The following is a 20,042-nucleotide window of genomic DNA, read 5'->3' as shown; positions in this document are numbered from 1 at the left end:
GTTGTCAACACACTTCCTCTGAGGTCTCAAACAGGCAGGGAAAGGGTATTGGTGAGGAGGCACAAAAGCCCTGAGTTCTCCTGGAACTGAATTCTACCGCTGCTTTCTAAACACAAGAGAATTTTATTTTCATTGTTGTTTTTCTTCCCTGTCATTTTGCCCTAAGTGAAATGCCAAGCAGAAGAGCAAAGTCTACGTTTTGGAATAGGAGTACCCAGATCCCATTAATGTATTTTGCCTATAGCTTTCGCCCACTGTTTTTGACCGTCTTGAATATGACTTTGAAATAACCCACCTTCAATTTTAAAAACTACATCCTCCCATGTTGATTGGAGAGCTTCATGGCTGGATCTTCTGATATGATGCCTAACGTCCCCCACCCTGCCAACTAATTGATATTTGACCTTGATATAAGTTACATGGATGTTCCACTACTGATTTATTTCCTCTTCAGATGCTACTGGGGTTTGTTTGCTCATTGGTGTTTTGGGGGTTTGTTTTCTTTTCTCTTATTCTTAGCTGCATTTCCAAAGCACATACCAGTGTACAGTTGGGAAACACAGAGCATTCCAGAAATAGTCAGGGGAATCCAGCGTGCGGTTGAAATTTTGCAACAAGTAACCCATATATGGATAACCTAGTTTACTGTCACTTCCCCTTGCCCTGAACTGCCCCGGATTTACATGTTCCTTTTCATTCCCCTTGAAACAAGGCTGAAATGCCTCAGTTCCCAGCCTGCTAGAGCCACTCTCTAAGAAGTTTACTTTAGTCCCATGTAGGGAAAAAAGAATAATGTTTTAGTAACTACTTCAATTTGAGATGTTTCTGTTGCCTGCTTATGTGACTTTGACAAGGTACATGATCCTTCTTACCTTATGGAGAATATGGGTCACAAGTTGAGTCCATATGGTTCCCTGGGATCTCAAAAAAAAAAAAACCCAAAAACGCAGATATGTAAAATGTTATATATTAATGATTTGCCCACTTTTGGAAAACTAATGATGGTTTTATTTCTTATCCAGGTATACTGTGATGTCAGGAACACCTGAAAAAATTTTAGAGCATTTTCTAGAAACGATACGCCTTGAGCCAGCTTTAAATGAAGCAACAGGTAAACACCTAGAACGGTTGTGTGTCTATTAAATCCACGCAGAGCATTGTAAAAAAAGTTCTGAGTTCATTCTCAGTGTGTGTAGCCACAGCAGTTTTAGAAATGGGTCATGTGTATGACCATTAGAAGAGCATCCTCTTGACCCTCCTCTGCCTACTCGTCCTGGCTGTGCTTTGTAGATGGCTCAGTCTCGTTCACAGATATTAAGAGTAGCCTTCCAAAGGCATTTGTTAAGTTATCATTTAGATCCCACCTTCCGTAGGCACCTCTTAGGCTATAATTTAAATAGTACCTATTCCCGTAAAGGATTTGAAGCTGCCTCTGTAAAAGGCACAACTGTGCTCCAACTGGGAGTAAAGTGGTTCTTTCTGAGATGCTTGGGCTGCCCCAGAGTGTAACGAAACACCACCTGTATTAGATTCCTAGGACTGCTAGAACGAAGTGCCACAAACTGGGTGCCTTGAGCAACGGAACGTATCGCTTCTTAGATCAGGAGGCTAGAAGTCTGAGATCCGCGTGACGGCAGGGTCGGTTCCTTCTGAGGGCTGTGAGGGAGAATCCGTTCCGTGCCTCTTGCCTAGCTTCTGGGGGGTTGCTGGCCATCTTTGGCATCCCTTGGCTTGTAGATGTGTCACTCCAATGTTCATCTTTACACAGTATTCTCCCTGTGTCACTTCACATCGTTTTCCCTCTGTGCATGTGTCTCTGTGTCCAAATTTCCCCTTTTTATAAGGACATCATCATAATTGGATTAGGTCCCACATGAATTATCTTATCTTAACTTGACTATATCTGTAAAGACCTTATTTCAAACAAGGTCACATTCTGAGGTACTGCGAATTTGGACTTCAGCGTATCTTTCTTGGGGGAAAAAATCAACTCATAATACCACCTTCCAGTGAACCAGTCTTGTTAACTAAGACACAGAGATTTGAGGGTAAAGGAGATGAATCTTACCAATGAATTAAGTGTTCAGAGTTTGGTATCATTCTCCACTTTGGTTACCATCTTATGTGTGACTTTGGAACAGCCCACATTCATTTGCTACTGGCCCCTCAGAATAATGGGTTAATATTTTTAAGCACACTGAACTCCATAGAAGAAGATTTCTCACTGAGAGAAGTTCAAAGACTTATCTAAAAAACTTAGTAGTAGTTCAACGTCCAGTTCTCTCATCTTTGCAATATACTCAAGGTAAAGTTAACATTATTATGCCTTCTAAAAGTATTTTACCACTGATTTACTTCTTATTTTATCTTCCCATTCCAGTTTCTCCTTTTTTTATATACATTATCTAAGGTTTTTTATGTAGTGAATTAATTGGGGAGTAGTAGATATAAAAGCCAGGATCTCTGGCTCCAGGGCAGCTATTTCAGTTCAATATTTGTGGAGGATCCCGTTGGGCTGGTGCTAAGCTGACGCTTAGGAAAGGCAGTGTGAACAAGAGACCACCCTCCTGTCCTCAGGAAGCTTATATAACCTGCTACAGGGCCTAAAGGAATGTGCAGACAACTTGATCGTAAGGCTGAGGGGACCAGGCAGAGTGTCACAGAGGATACAGCCTTTGAAGTGGCCCTGAAGGAAGGCAGGTAACCAGTCACATCCAGTGACTAAGGATGAAGTCTTCCATCCCGAGGGACAACATGAGTGCTGACCTAGAAAGAGACAAGGAGGACCAGGTGGTCTGGCTTTGCTAGACTATTGTATACATAAGTGTCAGAAAGAAGGTAGGGTCTAAGAATTAGGGTTCAGATCTCAGAGCCATCTTAAATGTGAAGCTAAGCCTTGAGAAGTGGTTGAAGATGTCTGAGCAAGGAGAATGTGATAAGATCTCTTCTTGAAAAAGGAAATCCTTGAGGGACCAGTTATGAGAGGATTGCTTGCTTCCAAGAGGCAAACATAACCTCAAACCAAATTTCTAGGACCCGAGGTCAGGAAAAATACAGAGTTTTCCCCTCCGATTAACTGTTGCCCAGAATGTGTGATTGCATAATACAAGAAACAACGTCTTCTCTAAAGTGAATATTGTCCAAAAAGGAACGTTCTGGTGCATTAGAGACTATGGAATCTAAGAAAAGATCTGTAAGATCTTTACTACCCATGAAGAACAAATATATTCTTCCTTTTAAAGTCACTTCTGAAAGAGGAGGGGACTGGATTATTGCTCCTTAAAAACTTGGAGGCCAGAAATCAGTGTATATAGCGTGACTGCCACTTAGGATATGACTCCTGACCATTCCATTTTTTATATTAGAACTAAGTTCACGTCATAATTTAATACTGAACTTTATTCCCTGCAGTTTTTTTCTGATTTTGTTATTCTTGCAAGTAATGTTCATGGATTGGATGAAAGAATAAATCTGTCTTTCTTATAATCAAAAATATGAATTACTGTATGGTCCTCCTAGACACTAAAAATAATCTTAGTTCAGCCCCATGAAACTCACGGATGCAGTAGGGTGGGAGACCCTTGGCATTTCTGGATTTACAATACGAAAGAGATGTCAGAGTTGCCAGTGAAACTGGTTTACATCGTAGAAATGAACACCCCTGGCTTTGATAGTACATTCTCTTAGTTTACCCCAAAACACGTATTTTCTGCCTGAGACCTTTTGGTTTCCTAGACTTTCTACTTCTACGACCAGAATTAGTCCTTGAGTGACTTGGAAAATCATTTTCTAGTAGGAAATGATTTTTTTAATCAGCTCTCAAGAGTTACTGCTTATGAGCAGAGAATAAGAAAGCCACATTGAGATGTGGGTGCTGGGTGATTACCATGCTGATTGACGGTCTCGCCAGCCTTGAAGCATGCGCCTCAAATCTCTGCTTTAGCAAAATTTAAATTACTTTATAGCACAGGCCTCGGGGAGCCTTATAAGCAAGAATTTTCTCTCCTATCCTCAGAGAAATCCTTTATCTCTAAAACATATAAAGATGACACTAGATGTTCAACTCAGACATGCCAACGAACGTCCTTTCATACCTAAGAAAAAAAGTTCCGTACATCTTCTGTCTGACACCTCGGCATCTTCTCTGGCTCAGTATAATGGGACTGAAATCACTAGTAACACCTAGTTATGACAACTTTGGATTACACTCATCACCTATATTTAAATGAGTATAATGGTATTATGTGACGTGATAGATATGTTAACTAAAGCTAAGGTGGTAATCATACTGCAGTATGTATATGTATCAAATCAACACTTTGTGTATCTTAAACTTACATAATTTATGACAGTTATATCAATTTTTAAAAAATACGTATAACAGTTAAACCTTTAGTCACTGATTCCAACTTTGATAGTATTTGTTAATTTAAAACATAGACATTGAAAATTCAATACATATAGTTAGACAATTTTCATATTTCTCACCCTTTTCTATTTGAGAAGTTATGTGAGTTTCACAGATCTCAGCCATGGTAGTTCATTTTTAATTGAAAACCCCCATAAGTATCTTGGATTCCAAAGCTTTAACTTGTGTACTCCTAAGGCTTTTAGGTCTGTCTTTACGTGCTTTCCCATTAAGGCTGCCTGGATAATATAGTCTTTGCAATGAAGAAGCAGCAACAAATTCAAGATGAAGCTTATTTGGGGGGACTTGCCTTATTTCTTTTGCCATCTCCCCCACTTACCTATCTAAAAATAGCTTCAAATATAGGACATACACCATTTTAATCTACTGGAGAGCTTTTGTTTTGCTTCAATTGCTGCTCACAGCCTTTATCTTGTCTTTTTTTTTTTTTCTGCTTTTGTTTCCCTCACCAGTTCTCTGCTCTTACCACCTCCTTTTTCTGTGATTCTATCACCCTTTCATCTTTTATTGCTCCTTCTGGAAATAGAAGGTAAAAAAGAAATAAAGGAAAAGAGATATTGACAAAAGACAGGTGGTGTAAAATAGACAAAAAATGACCATGTCCTAATCCTGCATACATGGTACTGCCCATGTGTGGCTCTTTAGTTTTAGATATATATTTTTTTTTAATTAATTGTGGCTCAGGTGACCAGTGTCATTATTACAAGTCTGTCTCTTTTAAAACTACCATGCGTTTTGTCCATTGTCCTAAGAAATTGAGTTTTGATCTCAAGCTCTGTCAGCCGTATTACTTTTATACACAGTGCTTCTTTGTACAGTAAAACCACAATACCCCAAGCCGATGTGTAAGAACCACTGGCCAGGAACAAATGAATGGATACTCCTGCTTTCCTAAACATTTCTACAGGAATCTAATTTCCTTTTCTGCTTTGTTTTGCCCCCTGCAGATTCAGTTTTAAATGACTTTGTTATGATGCACTGTGTTTTTATGCCAAATACCCAGCTTTGCCCAGCTCTGGTGGCCCAATATCCTTTTGTTGTGAGAAGTCTGTTCCCTCAACAACACCCCACATGTACGTGGCCATTATCTCATTGCATGCTCTCAAGGTAAGTCATGGCTCGGGCAGAATTGTGCTTTCCGCCCTTGTCGAACTCTGAAACATCAGCAGTTTTCCCCTCGCACAAGTTTCCAGCTCTCCCTGGCATGGCTTTGCTGTGCCATGTTTAAGGATTTCCTCCTTATTCCCTGTGCAGAGAAAAGTGAGCCAGTTTACCCTTATAAGGAAGGTAATGCTGATGAGAAATATACATACCTGGGAGGTAGGCCAGAGAAGGCTATGGTGACCAATATTATTAGGGAATATTATTAGGGATAGTTTCCTAAGCTCAGAGACAGACTTTGTACCTCTGTCCGGATACCTGGCAGGATGGACGGTGATCTGTTTGTGTCCTTCTAAGCTGTAGTATTAATCAGAACACTAACTGCTGAGATAGATACAAGTTATCATTGGGGGGTCACTTTTCTTTCACATTCGTCCTAGTTCACCCTGTTCTCTAGATACCGAAATGTATTCCTTTGTGGCTATTTTTATCATTATCCCATGGACTTATGTCAAAGATATAAAACTTGAAATTCTAATGGCAGTTCCTCTAGGGAGCTTCATACTGAGCTTGTTTGGGGCAGCTTTTCAATAGTCTATTGAGTTGACCAGTGGGTGCACAGTGTCTGGCACAGAGGGAACATTCAGAAGATAGAAGTTGAATAAGAGGAGTGAATATTATGAATGAGATACACCCTCAACTTGGGCAGAATGTGAAAGTATACTTTCCAATTCTGCTTTATTTTTAAAGCAGCAAAAAATTAGGCCCCCAAATACTTTGGCCTTCTTGAGCAACGAGATATATTGAAGGAGAATGGCTCTCTTTTCTCTGAGCAACCCAATCAATGTGGCCTGTTTTCCTTTTTCAGAATTATAATTGCCCTACCTGATTCTCATTTTCTTGTTCACCCATAATTCTCTTTGAAGTCAACAGAATGTATGAGGATAGGAGATTGGAGTTGAATGTGCTATTCTGAGGATGCTGCAAGAGTGAGATTTGGGTGTTTATTTGCCTGGAAAATATCTTTCCAAGTAATGACAGCTTAATGAGACTTAAATATATTACACATTCTTTCTGGCTCATACATAGTTTTTCTCAAGTAAAATTAACACATTCAGGATCTCTCTGTGCTCTTTAACTCCGTACTTAGTAATCATTATTAGACCTTTGAGATTTGTTGGAAGGAAAAATAAAAACCACCACTGAGTTTAGATTTTTTTTTTTCCTCCAACAGTTAGCATGTTGATAAGCTTAAGGCAAACAAAACCAAAAGAAGGGTGAGAGAACGTAGTGGGCCAAGTCATACCTTTACAACTCAAAGCCCCAAACATTAAGCTTATATTCTTCTGGCAAATTCTGATTTCTTATTAGCTTATTCTCCTTCAGAATTGATTGAGAACATTCATAGCACTGACCTCTGTTCTTAAAATAGAAGATCCTAGAGGGAAAGTCTATGCCATGCCCCAGTAGGGATGTGGCAGGGATGATGTTGCAGGGAGGAGAAGGCAGGAAAGTGGACAGTAGAATCAAGGGAGGCCTGTGATATCCAATCCTAATTCTTTTCTCAGAGATGGAAGGAATCAGGATGGTTGGGTATCATCTACACTACTTAGTGCCCTCAGACCACCTCCTTCACACCCCGCCCTTTGAGAACTTAGATTCTCTTAATTGTTCTATTTTGAATCAACTCTTTACGTGTCAGGCACCACTGACCCATATTAGACTACTTTATCCTTACAGGACTCTATTGGGTTAGTATCAGCTTTATTTTACAAACGAGGATTCTGAGGCAAAAACAAACATACCCAAGGCAAGTGGCAGAACTAGGATTTATCCAGGTCTTAGGATTCAAAGCATGGGGTGTGTCACTTTTTTTTTCTTCACAACTTATTTCTTTAAAAGCTTATCTTTTAATTAGAGTTTAAGAACATTTCTTGGTAACGTATTGCATGCATGATACATGTTCATCTGTGCTTCAGTTGGCTAAAAACCAAAGTGGGCCTAATTTGTTAAAACCAAATAAATAGTGTCCAATAGAACTTTTTGCAGTGATGGAAATATTCTATATCTGTGCTAGTCCAGTAGCCACTAGCCTTGAAATTGGCCACTATGACTGAGGAACTGAATTGTTAATTTTATTTAATTTCTATTAATTTAAATGTAAATAGCCAGATGTGGCTAGTGGCTGCCATATTGGACAGCTTAAGTCCAGTCCTTAGATATTGGGAGTAAAACAAGAATTACTGTCCTCTAATGCCTCGAGAAAGCATGCCAGGGAGGCCAGGAACTTATCCTGCCACAGGCAAGCGAATGGAAAGGGCTCTATCCTTGAAAGTCACATATGTGTAAGTGTGTTTATATCATGCTAAAGACTCAAGTTTTAGTCCCTTTGCCTCCAGGGAGATGTTATATAGGCTTCTTATGTAAGCTCCTTTTCTTGGTCATAAGTAACGTAAACCAACTGTGAGTGACTTAAGGAATAAAGGAATTCATCAGAGGGATGGGGTAACTCAGAGAACTGAAGGAATCCTTAAAGAGTCCAGACCTTAGAAGGGAACCTCGGGGGTAGCAACTAAGGAACAGCTTTTAGAGTAAATCTACTCCAAACATCCTGGGCCCTTACCTCATTCCCACATCCCTGGGAGTAGCTTGAGTCACTGCTGATATATTGGTCAAAGAAAGGCAAAGCACTTTACTGGACAGTTTTATAGAGACTGCCTGTAAAGAAAAAGAGAGAACGTGGAGAAATAGACAATGAACAGTCAAAAGAAAAAAAAAGACAAAAACAGACACATATAAACTCATTAGCACCATGTCCTCATGTGACAGGGAGATAGAATGTAAAACGGAACAAGTGGGCTAATATCCACATTGTTACGGGATTTAGGGATAGTAAAATATAATACTTAACTACGTTCCATTAAAGCACTTATACTGAGTGAGTTGATTTGGCTGAGTGTTTTTAAGTACTTAATATGTGTGACTTTTCATAGCAGCTCTATGAAGAAGTCAGTGTTTTCACTGCTCTTTTTCCAAGTCAATAAACTAGGATAATGAAAAATTACGATTTGCTCAGAGAAAGGTAATTACTTTCAGAATTAAAGTACGGAAAAGTACAGAAAAGATTTGAGCCCTGAGCCACTGGTGGCTATTTCTGTCCTTAATCCACATTGTATGTCTCCTCCAATTTTGCTTTTAGCACAGAAGATGGTAAAACTCTGTTTAACATTAATATTTCAGGCCTTTTATGTGCTAATGAGAGAGACTCTCTATTCATTAGATATGCTTGGAACATGATTTGGCCTGATGAATACAAGTGCTTTATAATGAGTTTTTTTAAAATTATATTTGTTCAATTTCTGTACTTTTCATCTCTAGTTTCTTTAATCTTTTAAAAATCTGTACTTAGAATTCAGTTCAATTTTCCATTAGTCTTTAAAAAGAAAATTAAAACCCCCTATAAACCTACCAGGTATTACTGTGGTTAACATTTTGGTCTGTAGCCTTCCAGTCTTTTTTCTATACATATAGATACATGCTTTGAAATATAATAATGGGGTCATACGCTAAATAACTGTGTATGGTTTGTTACTAAACAAACAGAGCCATTTCTCTCCCATTAATTTTTTTCACACCATTTTTCTAAATATAGATAGCTTTGTCATCCTTAAAAATAGAACATTCTCATTGTAAAAAATTCAATTTACAGAAAAAGAACAAAATTCACCTGGTATCTCACCATTGTATTATGAAAAAGCTTTCAGAAATTATATACGTGTATAATTTTATATAAGTGAAATTATGTTGTATATGGTTTTTAAAAATATGGTTTTCTTCACTTAGTATGTTGTGGATATCTTTTCAAATCAGTATATACAAATAAAACTACATCATTTTTTCCAGATAATTCCACAAACACTGAACACTTACAATGTTATACTGTGCTGGGCAACAAGGTGACGAGGATGCATGAGAATAACATGTTATCATTTTTATTGATTCACAATATTATATGGTAGATATGTCATAATTATTTTTCTTAGCCTCTTCCTATCGAATATTTGGATTATCTCCACATTTTTTCCTATAGCAAACACAGTGGGATGAATCAGCATCCTTCCAGCTAAACCTTTGCCCACATATATTCCTTACTTTAAGTTTCTAAATGTAAGCAAAGAATACGGAATATTTTAACGCTTTTGATGTTTATTGCTGTCCTATTGTTGTAATTTTGTGTTTTTTATGGTTAAACTCTGCCTTCTTTTTGTCTGTACAAATGCTGGCAAGCCTTCAATTAAGTGATCACAACTGAGTTAATATTATTTTGAATTTTAATAAACGTATCTTTGATTCAGAACATTTTCACATCATTTACTTTATCTTTCCAACACCAGCCCCCACATGTGAGGCAAAAAAGGCACTGGTATGATATTTATTTACATTTTACAAGGCACTCGGAAGCCAAATAACCACCTAAGATTCCGCATATACTAACAGATGTTTGGAGGAACTCCGTGTAGCATTAATGTAATTCCAGTTGCAATGGACATTGTATTTGAGTCCCCACCATCAGTGCCATGTCAGGTGGTCAGTCTAGCTGGTCATGGTAATTGGCTGCCTTTGACCGTGATTGGCTCTCACATTGCAGGCCCAATGTAGACAGGGCCAATGAGATTCAAAGAGAGGCTTCCTGGGGCTTCTGAGTAAAAAGCAGTTAAGAGAACAGGAACAAAACAGAAACGGACTCGCAGACTTTGAGAACAAACTCACGGTCACCAAAGGGGGCGGTGACAAATTAGGAGTATGGGATCAACAGATATAAACTACTATACATAAAATAGATAAGCAATAAGGAGTTACTATATGGCACAGGGAATTATAGTCAGTATCTTGTAATAACATATAATGGAATATAATCAGAAAAAAATAACTGAATCACTATGCTGTACACCTGAAACAAACACAATATAGTAAATCGACTATACTTTAATAAAAAAGAAAGAACAGGCAGCCTCTTGCCCCAGTTGCCTGTGGCAGCCGTCCTACAACCATTAGGGGAATAAGCCCTATGACAAAGCTGAGATGAGTTGAGCGTCAGGGAAAAAATGAAGTCTATGATGACATCATTGCACTTAGACCAATCCTGAAGCTTACCCTACCGACAGAGTCTCTGTTATGTCAACAAATACATACAACAATACTATCTGTTCTAAACAACAATCTGTTGTTTCGAACAGATTGTTACTTCAGCTGAAAGAACCTTAAGTGATAAATGGTTTAAATTTATAAAAATTTAAATACAGCAATAATTTTGGTCAAATATTTTCTCTTAGTATCCTAATTTCTTTCGGCTTAGTATTGAACATGAATTTTATGCTTCTGGCGTGGAAATAATTTAGTTTCTTGAGTTAAAAAGAAAAAATGGAATACAGATTTGCCACTAAGTTTTAGCTAAAACTGCCTTTGTACGTATGACGTCCCTTATACAGAAACAAAGTAAACACAATAGCTTTCCTTACTGAAAAGGCAGAGTCTCCATCTTTTATTTCTCTGTGAAAATGACCTGGGGGTATTCTCTTTATAAGTTGACTTGGGTTCTCTAAGAGGAACAATTACCAAAATTGGTAAATCAAGATTTACAGAAGAGCATCAGATTCTTAAAGCCATGTTTTTAGGAATATTCTTGGCATTTGTAAGGAAGATTGTCAGCTTAAATTTTGTTGAAGCCAAATTTTACCATTTTAGTCCTTTACTTGGTTCCAAAAAGTGTTTGATCCATGTGGCACTATAAGAACAATTTATCTCTGCAGATATGCAATTTCAGAGTTTATTTCCAATAAGGAAGGCTTGGTTTGATGATGATACGAACATGGTATCCTCTTTCAGAGAAAATGGCTGTATTATCAGGTATTCTACAAAGTATTTTATATACATTTTCTCAGCCTCATGTCAACACTGTGAGATGTGTACTCTTTTTGCATTAAGGAAGCGAGACTGAGCAGATAATTTGTCCCAAGTTACATACTAGTAAGGGTTGGAACAATATTTGAACCCAAGCAATTGTTGCATTAGGCCAAGTCCTAACTGCTCTGCTATGAGTACAAACCCCTGACTAAAACTAAAAAGAATAGCCAAGAACTAAAGGCTTCTGAAAATGCAGAGAAGTCTGAAAATCAGTGAGGAAAAAAAATACCCTGAGCGAGAAAATGGGAGGCAGGAAGAGCTCATGTGAGCTCCAAGTTAATAGATCAGCAATAAGGATTGGTTACACACAATAAGCAATAAGGAAGGTGCACACAAACACAAGAGCAGCTGTGTTGGTAGGAATAGCATCACAGTGTTAAACTCAGAAATGCCTGGTCTTATGAAAACTTCCAAAGCCATCCATTTAAAGATTTTGTATTATTTCCAGAGGTGGATCAGCGATAATGATAATCGATAACCTTTAACTGAGTACCTAATGTCTCCGATGCCATTCTACACGGTTTACCAGTATTGCCTCATCTCCTTCTTAACAGCAGTCCTATGAAGTTTACTGATGATGGAGAGACTGAGGCTCTAAATGGTCAGTTAACTGACCAAGGGTCTCACAGTTGATAAGTGGGGAAGCCAAGAGATGAACCCAGGTGGTCTAATTCCAGAACTTGCATTCCCAAGCACATGCTGCATCAAGGAAGGAGTAGACTTGGTGCTCAGGATGTGGGGAGGCTCCACAAAGTCAAGCAGAGTAGTAAAGAGGCCCATACTACAGTCGGAAAAGCAAGAGCTCTGAAGTCAAAAGACCCGTGTTTAAGACCTGCGTCTTGAAACCTATATTTAACTTGGCAATTAACCTCTCTGTACCCCATCTATACAATAGGGGTAATTATACCTGCCCTACCCACCTCACCAGGTTTTTGCGAAGATCAAATAAGGCTGTGTGTGGGAAATACATTATAAACCTTAAAGCCCTGTGTAAATATTGCCCCCTATAAATAAATGATTGTACCATCATGAGGGGAATATGGCATAAAATAACGTGCAAAAGCTTTGTCTAGTCAGTGGGCAGATGACCCCCAAAGTTTGTTTTCAGCTTCAAGCAGAGATCTTGTATGCAAAGCAGGGTTTTAAAAAACAACAACATTGAAGAGTATCAGTTTGAATGTTGATAAGTGTTTTATAAATAGCTGCATAATTAGCATGTACTTACTGCAAAAAGTATACATAATATTTTATTCCCTGTTGTAGGCTGTAATGAATCTGCTGCCTCTACATCCTAGGAGGTTTTCACTTACTTTCCCCATGATAATTTTAATACATGGAACCATTATTAGCTGAATTAAGAATAAGTAAATGAGCAGTAAAAAAAAAAATACAGAAAAATTACAGGTGCCTGTGGTGAGTAAGATAATAACTAGGTAAAAATATATGAAAATAATTACAGTGTTTGAACGGCAGAGCCGGCATGAGGAAAAATGCCTCAGTGGAATATTAAACCTGCTGTTGGCAGGGTAGAAAGACTCTGTGGCCTTCACCTCTTCTGATTCTCAGCCCTAATACCTCACTGAAAACAGATCCAATTTGTCTTCATCCATGTTTATATGATGTCAAAGGGGCTGGTCCAGTTCAATAAAGATTCAGTCATTCTGAAAGGCTGTGGTCCTATAGACTAAAGACCCAATAACTAAAAGGTTCTGTTTAAAAGATGTACCAGATTTTGGTATTTACTGTAGACTTGGTCAACCTGGTAACATTGAATATGAACTTGTTTAGAATGTATCTATGATCTGCATTTGATATCTCGACAAAATGGAATTTCAGGTAATTTAGATAATAAAGAGTTTTAAAGAGCTGTGATATTTTGGGGGGAAAACAGTTTAAAGAATATTCTATTATATGTAGCACTCCAGACAGTGTCACTGAATAGTTTAAGGTGAACATTTGAGGCTTTTTATGTTTGCGTGCCCAGTCCTTGATTAGGAAATGTAGAGATTCACATTGAATTTAAGACATGGTTCCTGCAGTTAAGGATTCTGTTTTTTGAATTTGTTTTCTTTTTTTATTGAAGTATAGTTAATTTACAATGTTGTGTTAGTTTCAAGTGTACAGCAAAGTGATTCAGTTATAGATATATATGTTCTTTTTCAGATCCTTTTCCATTATAGGTTATTACAAGATACTGAGTATGTTCCCTGTGCTATACAGTAGGTCCTTGTTGATTATCTGTTTTATACATTGTAGTGTGTCTATGTTAATCCCAAACTCCTAATTTATCTCTCCCCCTGCCCCCCACCATCCCCTGTGATAGCCATAAGTTTGTTTTCTATGTCTGTGGGTATATTTCTGTTTTGTATAGAAGCACATTTGTATCTTTTTATTAGATTACACATACAAGTGATATCATATGATATTTGTCTTTCTCTGTCTGACTTCATTTTAATATGATAATCTCTAGGTCCATCTATGTTGCTGAAGGATTATTTAATGCTCTTGGATGGTGAAAAGTCATATTACCATAATGAGAAACCTCAAATTAGGATTTGAATCATCAGTAGTTTAAGAATATCTGGTCTGATTAGGAGTGGAGAGCCACTGCTTTCTAAATCAACAGACGTTGGACAAGAGAACTGGTTGAATATATATAGCAGAGAGGGTCTAGTTCAGACATGAGGGATCCTGCTTCGCTGACTCTCAGATGGTCAAGGCTGCAACAATTAACTCTTGGTTTTCTGTATGTGCTTTGTCTTCTTTGAGGGCTTTTGAGGATCAGTTCTACATCTCACATGGATTTCCCTGTAATCCCACAAACTTCTAGGTTACCTAATTCTGCTGCATGGTATATGTTTGGATAAAGAAATAATAATATTAGACAAACACAACAACATAAACAAGTCAACAGAGCACTGGGGCGGGAGGTAAGAGAGCTGAGTTCTAGTTGGAAGAATTCCATTGATAAATTCAGAAAAATCACTCCACCTCATTCTACCTGTTCCCTTACCTCTAAAAATGGTGGAGTTGAAGGAGATAAAGCTCAGATTCTATGATTCTGTGAATCATCTGAAATCAACTCAGTATATGACTGATGAGTTTGGCCACTTGGACTACTATGGCCTTTTCTTAATTGTGTTAAAAGTAACAATTAAGGGAATAATTCCAGATTCTCTTCCAGACTTTAAACTAGCACTTCTTGAGCTACCAGAATCAAATACCAGAACCATGTTATCTTTCTGTGACTTTTTCCCATGAATTCAAGCAGCCATATTGCTTCTTACCAGAACCCAGCTGTCATGATATCACGAGTCATGACCTTATTCTATACAAGTATTTCCTGATCATATGACAAAATCATTAGATTATTATGTGTTTGATATTCTCTACTAACCCACTCTTGAAACAGACATTAGCTAAGTATGTATTTCAGATGGTGTTCTTCGTATGTTAAAAATGTGTGTGGTATGCATTAATGATCCTTTCTAAACTGTTATTTGTGCTGGAGAAGAGTTAGATTTTTATTCCACATAGGACTTTCTCCATCAAATGGTTCATGCATTATTAGCCCAGCTTTAGCCACAGAAAGTAATGGTTTCTGCAACCTTTCTGATGTGTGTGAATTTACAAATACTATATTTGAAATGTTACTCTTGTTAGCTTGCATTTTTTGACATCCTATTGAGACAAGGGACCTGGTGGGATGCTCTTTATTCTTTGGCTGCTTTCTGAAGGGAATATAGGTTTCTTCTCTTTCCCCTTCTTTTTGTAGGAGTTAAATAAATCTAAAAATCACATAATATTCTAAAAACCTGGGGAGATTGTTATGGGAATAAATAGAAGCCCCAGCACCTCCCCTGGGACCATTTCAGGCAGATCAGTTACATGTAGAGTCTCCTCTGTGTCCCCTGAGAATCTGATTCAGCAGCCCGTCGAGGGCTGGAATGGTGTAATGCCTGTGGCGGGGCCGAATCCTTGAGCCCGTGCCTAGATTCAGCTCTGAAAATACTATGACTCCCGACTCCACCTTAGTGAATAAAACACCTGGAAAGGGGAAAGGCAAGACTCTGTGAAAATAAATCAGTGCTTCCTTTTGTTTCTTCCAGAGGTAAAGATTCGTAACTTTCATGAGAAAAAAGAGAAAGCCTCTTCCTACTCCCTCTGGATTCAGTCAGTTCTAGCTCCCAGGAGGCTGTGGAGCTATACGTGAAGAGTGGGGGGGCACTCAGCCCTTGGTTTCGGGACTGGACATGCTGAGTCAGCTCTAGGAAACTAGGAACTTCAGCAAAAAGTTCCAAAAAGGAAGGAACGAAGAGAAAGGAGGGAGGGAGGGAGGGAGGAAGGACGGATGAGAGAGAGAGGGAGAAAGAGAGAGAGGAGGAGAAATCTCCTTTCCCATTAGGATCTCTGCTTCCCAGATGCAATTACTGGTAATAATTTCATGAACCCAAGCACCAGTGGTGTAGTCACTATTGCCACTGTTTGGGCCACAGGCGTGGCCATAAGAGCCCTGCCTGGATTTGTAAGCCCTGCCATTTACTCACTGAACAACCTTGGGCAGATCTCCTCTCTGACCCTCGGTCTCCTCATCTGTAAATATTTACCCTTCAGGTTTGTGGAGAGCATATACATGATCATGTAAGCACTTGAGTATATTTATAGTATAAACTGTAGAGCCCCGACCCATATTTGAAGTGTTAATCACGTTAATCCTTGCAATCGTGTGTTTTTAATTGTACACAAAAGACAGATTTCCCCAGCAGAAGAGAAGACAAGAAAAATCTGTGTCCTGACCCACAGAGACAATGACAATTTAGTCATCCTACACTAGGGGCCCTATAGATTAGCCACAGGTGTGCAGGCTGGTGCCTCTGGATGCAACATACAAGCATGTGTATTGCTTCCTTGAGTCCAAGTCGGGATAACCTGGAAAGTTAGAATCATATCCACTTACTATCAACTAGATATTTCAAACCATTTCAGCCTCATACAAGTAGGAAAGAACCTCTCTCTCTCTCTCACTCTCTTACTGACTTATGAGTGAACCAGTACGTATTTTTCAGTCAGTCAAGAATTACTCGCTTGGTACCCACCATGTGCACTGACTATGCTCCTAGGTACCCTAAAAGATAGTCTTAAAATGTAGTGCCCAGCATTACAATTCTTTGGAAAGAAAAACTGAGTTATGTGTGCATCCCAGCAAGGCGACCAAAGGGTTAATCAGAAAAAAAAAGAATTTTCACAGAAAGTGATCTTTCTTCCCTTTTTTATTGTAAGCTCGAAGAGAATTGTAGCAATACAGGTTGAAGCAATTTTCTTTTTTATGAATCCCGTGCTCGGGTTGATGAAAGCATTTTGCAACCCATTTACATGCAGTAAACCTTTGCTTTAAAGTTCTGTCACTTACCTTGATCATGATTACTTATAGTCCCTTTAGAAAAGGCCCTGGACTGGTTTAGCTCCCAAGCATAGCACTGCCACAAGACAGTTTTCTACAGTGCCTTTTAAGTCATGGTCGTAAGCTAAGACATGCCCAGTCTTGTAGCCAGGTGTGAGGCACAGGGATATTGTATAATGCAGAATAAACTAGCTGCAATTAGGAGTCTTGGATTTAAAAACCAGCTCTACAATCTCACTGTGTAATCTTGGCCATTCACACTCCTTTACTGTCGGCTTGCTCACTTGTAGAAAGAATGATGTTTTCATCCCAAGACTATAAAGTAGGGCTTAACTGAGGTACTCTCCGTGCAAGTTACAGTGTAAGTGATAAAAAGGAAATTGTTTTATGAATGAATCGTCTATAATATGTACTATAAATCACTGAAAAAGGAACAGTATGTCTAATCTAAAATTTTTCTTGATCACATACTACATTTTCCCTACTGTAATCCACAGAAGAATGTAAACTGAGAGCAGGGACCTTCACCAGACACATACAGTAGACACTCAATCAGGTATCTGTTGTATTAATGGATAAAATTTCTATGTAAATGTCACTGTGCTAGGCATGGTACGGAATACAAGAAAAATAACGTGTTACCCCAAGCCTCAAGGAATCTATAGTTAAGATGACTAACCACTGACGCACAAAAAGCCAATAAGAGTTAAGTAATGGTTCTGAGCAAGAGAAAAAAGGATGGTATAAAAACTGTGTCTAAAAAAAACTGTGTCTGAGTCCCTCACCGGAAGACGGATACAGCAGGAACCTTTCCTTGTCCTAACCCTGGGTGAGTTTATCTACCTCAGCCTCACTTCCTTCCCGTGTGCTTTTTGTGTCAGTCACAGTTCCAGCAGGACTAGATGCCACTCGTAAGTGTTTAACTGAAGCACATATAATGAAGGATTGTAGAGATGTGTCCAGAATTGTGGGAGCCAACAAGAGGTGGCAAGGCGCAACAGCAGGAAGCATTACCAGCCCTAGAGGTGAAGGAGGGCAGCAGGCAGGCAGGGAATGTGATGAGAGCCGGAGCCAGGCGCAACAAGAATCCTTGTCAACACACAAGTCCAAGTGGAGCCATGCAAGTCTAATTCTTTGGGCAGCGATCAAGGCAAAGCCAGTTGGGTTTGTCTGCATCTGGTCCAGAACCCGTGTGCAGGTGAGGGTCTTCTTGAGGGCCTAAGGAAGGTTTTCCAGTAGTCCAGGAGGCAGGCTTTCTGAAGCTGGGATCTGTCACCCTATCTTTGCAAGTAGCACAGTGAATGGCTAAATATCTTCCTTGACTCCTTGGCACCTACCACGCACAGCCTTCACAAGGTACAGAACAGGAGAAAATGGATTATGCCCTCAACAATAAGAGGCGAGTCATCCACCTGGTTTTGCAGTGGGCCGCCATGTATGGAGACGTCCTGCAAGAGGATGATGTGGCAATGGCTTTCCTGGAGGTACGTGGGGGTCGTCCCTGCCAAGAATGCACCTTTGTCCTACAATGCAGGGACTACCCATAGGCATGGCAGCTTCCCTGGAGGGACTGTAATTGCCGATTCTAGATTCTGTTAACGTGTTCTCTCATCAGAAAGGTACTATAAGGAAAGTAAAGAAAAGCATCATCCATTATCCTGCCCCTGTAATTCAATAACTGGAAGTAGCATTCTAATGTATCTTCATTTGGTTATTTTCTCTGTTATATTTTCCGTAGTTGTAATCACATAGTACCCATCATTTTACAGGCTGCTTTTTCCACTTGATGTAAGGAGTTTTCCATGTCAGTAGAGTCTTTCTAATAAAACTTTCTAATGGCCCGCCACAGATACATTTATTTGTTCCCATATTATTGGATATTTACATCATTTCCATTTTTACCTTCCTAGGAATAACAGCGTAGTGAACACTTTTGTGCCAAAAGTTGTTCTATCCTTGGTTATATTCCTAGCAGTGGGATTACTAGATCAAATGGTGGATACTTTTGAGTAGAGGAGAAGCAGATAACTTTACTGAGGAAGTTCCTGGGGCCACGAGGTAGTTCTGAAGGGAAACGATTTACTTTGTAAACACTGCTTTAAGCTGAGCTTCCCGTTTTCCTTCCCATGGCTCCAGCCCAAGTTACAGCATTGAACCTGGGCATTTAATCCTTGATGACTCATTCTGTCCTCCGAATCTGAGATGGGGACCTTACTCCTGTGCAGGCAAAAGGCAGTGTGGCTTCTGTTTCAAACCTTATCAGTCTGTCTGTTCAAGAATGAATTATCCAAAAGAAACGTCCCCACTCTCTCCTTTTTACTCATGTCATTTGGCAGGCAGAGAAGTGAGGCTGGGAGGAAAGGTGGACGATGAGAGTCCCTCACGGCTGTGGGATAAAGGATTTTGAAAATGTAGAGGAATAATAGTAGCTTGGGTCATTGGGTCATGGCCTCTACCCATTGCATCGAGTAAAGGACCACTTTACAGATGAGCCAAAGTGGTGTGAAGCTGCCACTGCCACAGCTCTCAGCTCCTGCTGGGGAGGCCACCGCTCCTGCACAAAGCAGGGCACGGCTGCTGCTGCACAGTGGGCGGGACCATTCCCAGGATGTCAGTGAAGAGTCCTGAGTTGGTGACATGAACTCAGCAGAATTTCAGTTCAGTGCTGAAAACCACGACTGTACTTTTACCACCAACAGTTAACCGCGACCAGTGGTAAATATTAAACAACAAATACTAAAATAATATTCAAAATAAATATTAAAATTTCCCTGAAAAAAACACTGAGGTGAAAACAGTGCTCTTAAAGGATAGACTATAAAATAACCCATTCCAGAACACTGCATTGCATTGCCTTTGGTATAAATATCATATAAACAATTCATTTGCAATTCAATTTTTTAAATTTTTTTTATTGTGGTAGAATATATCAAACATAAATTTGCTGTTTTAATCTTTCTTAAGCATACAATTCAGTGGCATTAATTACGTTCGCCGTGTAACGCAAGCATCACCACCATCAGTTTCCAAAATGTTTTCTCCCCTTGCAATTGTGAATTTAGGCATGCCGTAACGTTCTCTTTACTTCTTTGTCCCCAGTCCATGAAACCATGGTCTGGAGATGCTAGTGAGGCAGATGACGTAGGG

The 20,042-nt window shown here is 39.2% G+C and overlaps 1 protein-coding gene across 1 annotated transcript in view; it reads left to right on the top strand.

Moving 5' to 3' along the window:
* The window catches only part of RAPGEF4 (Rap guanine nucleotide exchange factor 4), a 337,054-nt gene that overhangs the window by 281,628 nt on the left and 35,384 nt on the right, over positions 1-20,042 (top strand). The window contains 3 exon segments of the mRNA XM_032638316.1: positions 1,023-1,111; positions 5,377-5,455; positions 18,229-18,379. Coding sequence (XP_032494207.1) covers positions 1,023-1,111; positions 5,377-5,455; positions 18,229-18,379 — 319 coding nt within the window.

Source organism: Phocoena sinus, chromosome 7 (genome assembly GCF_008692025.1).
Source record: "Phocoena sinus isolate mPhoSin1 chromosome 7, mPhoSin1.pri, whole genome shotgun sequence".
Lineage (NCBI taxonomy): Eukaryota > Metazoa > Chordata > Mammalia > Artiodactyla > Phocoenidae > Phocoena > Phocoena sinus.
Note: the sequence above shows the minus strand (reverse complement) of the source record. Positions and strands in the feature narration are given on the sequence as shown.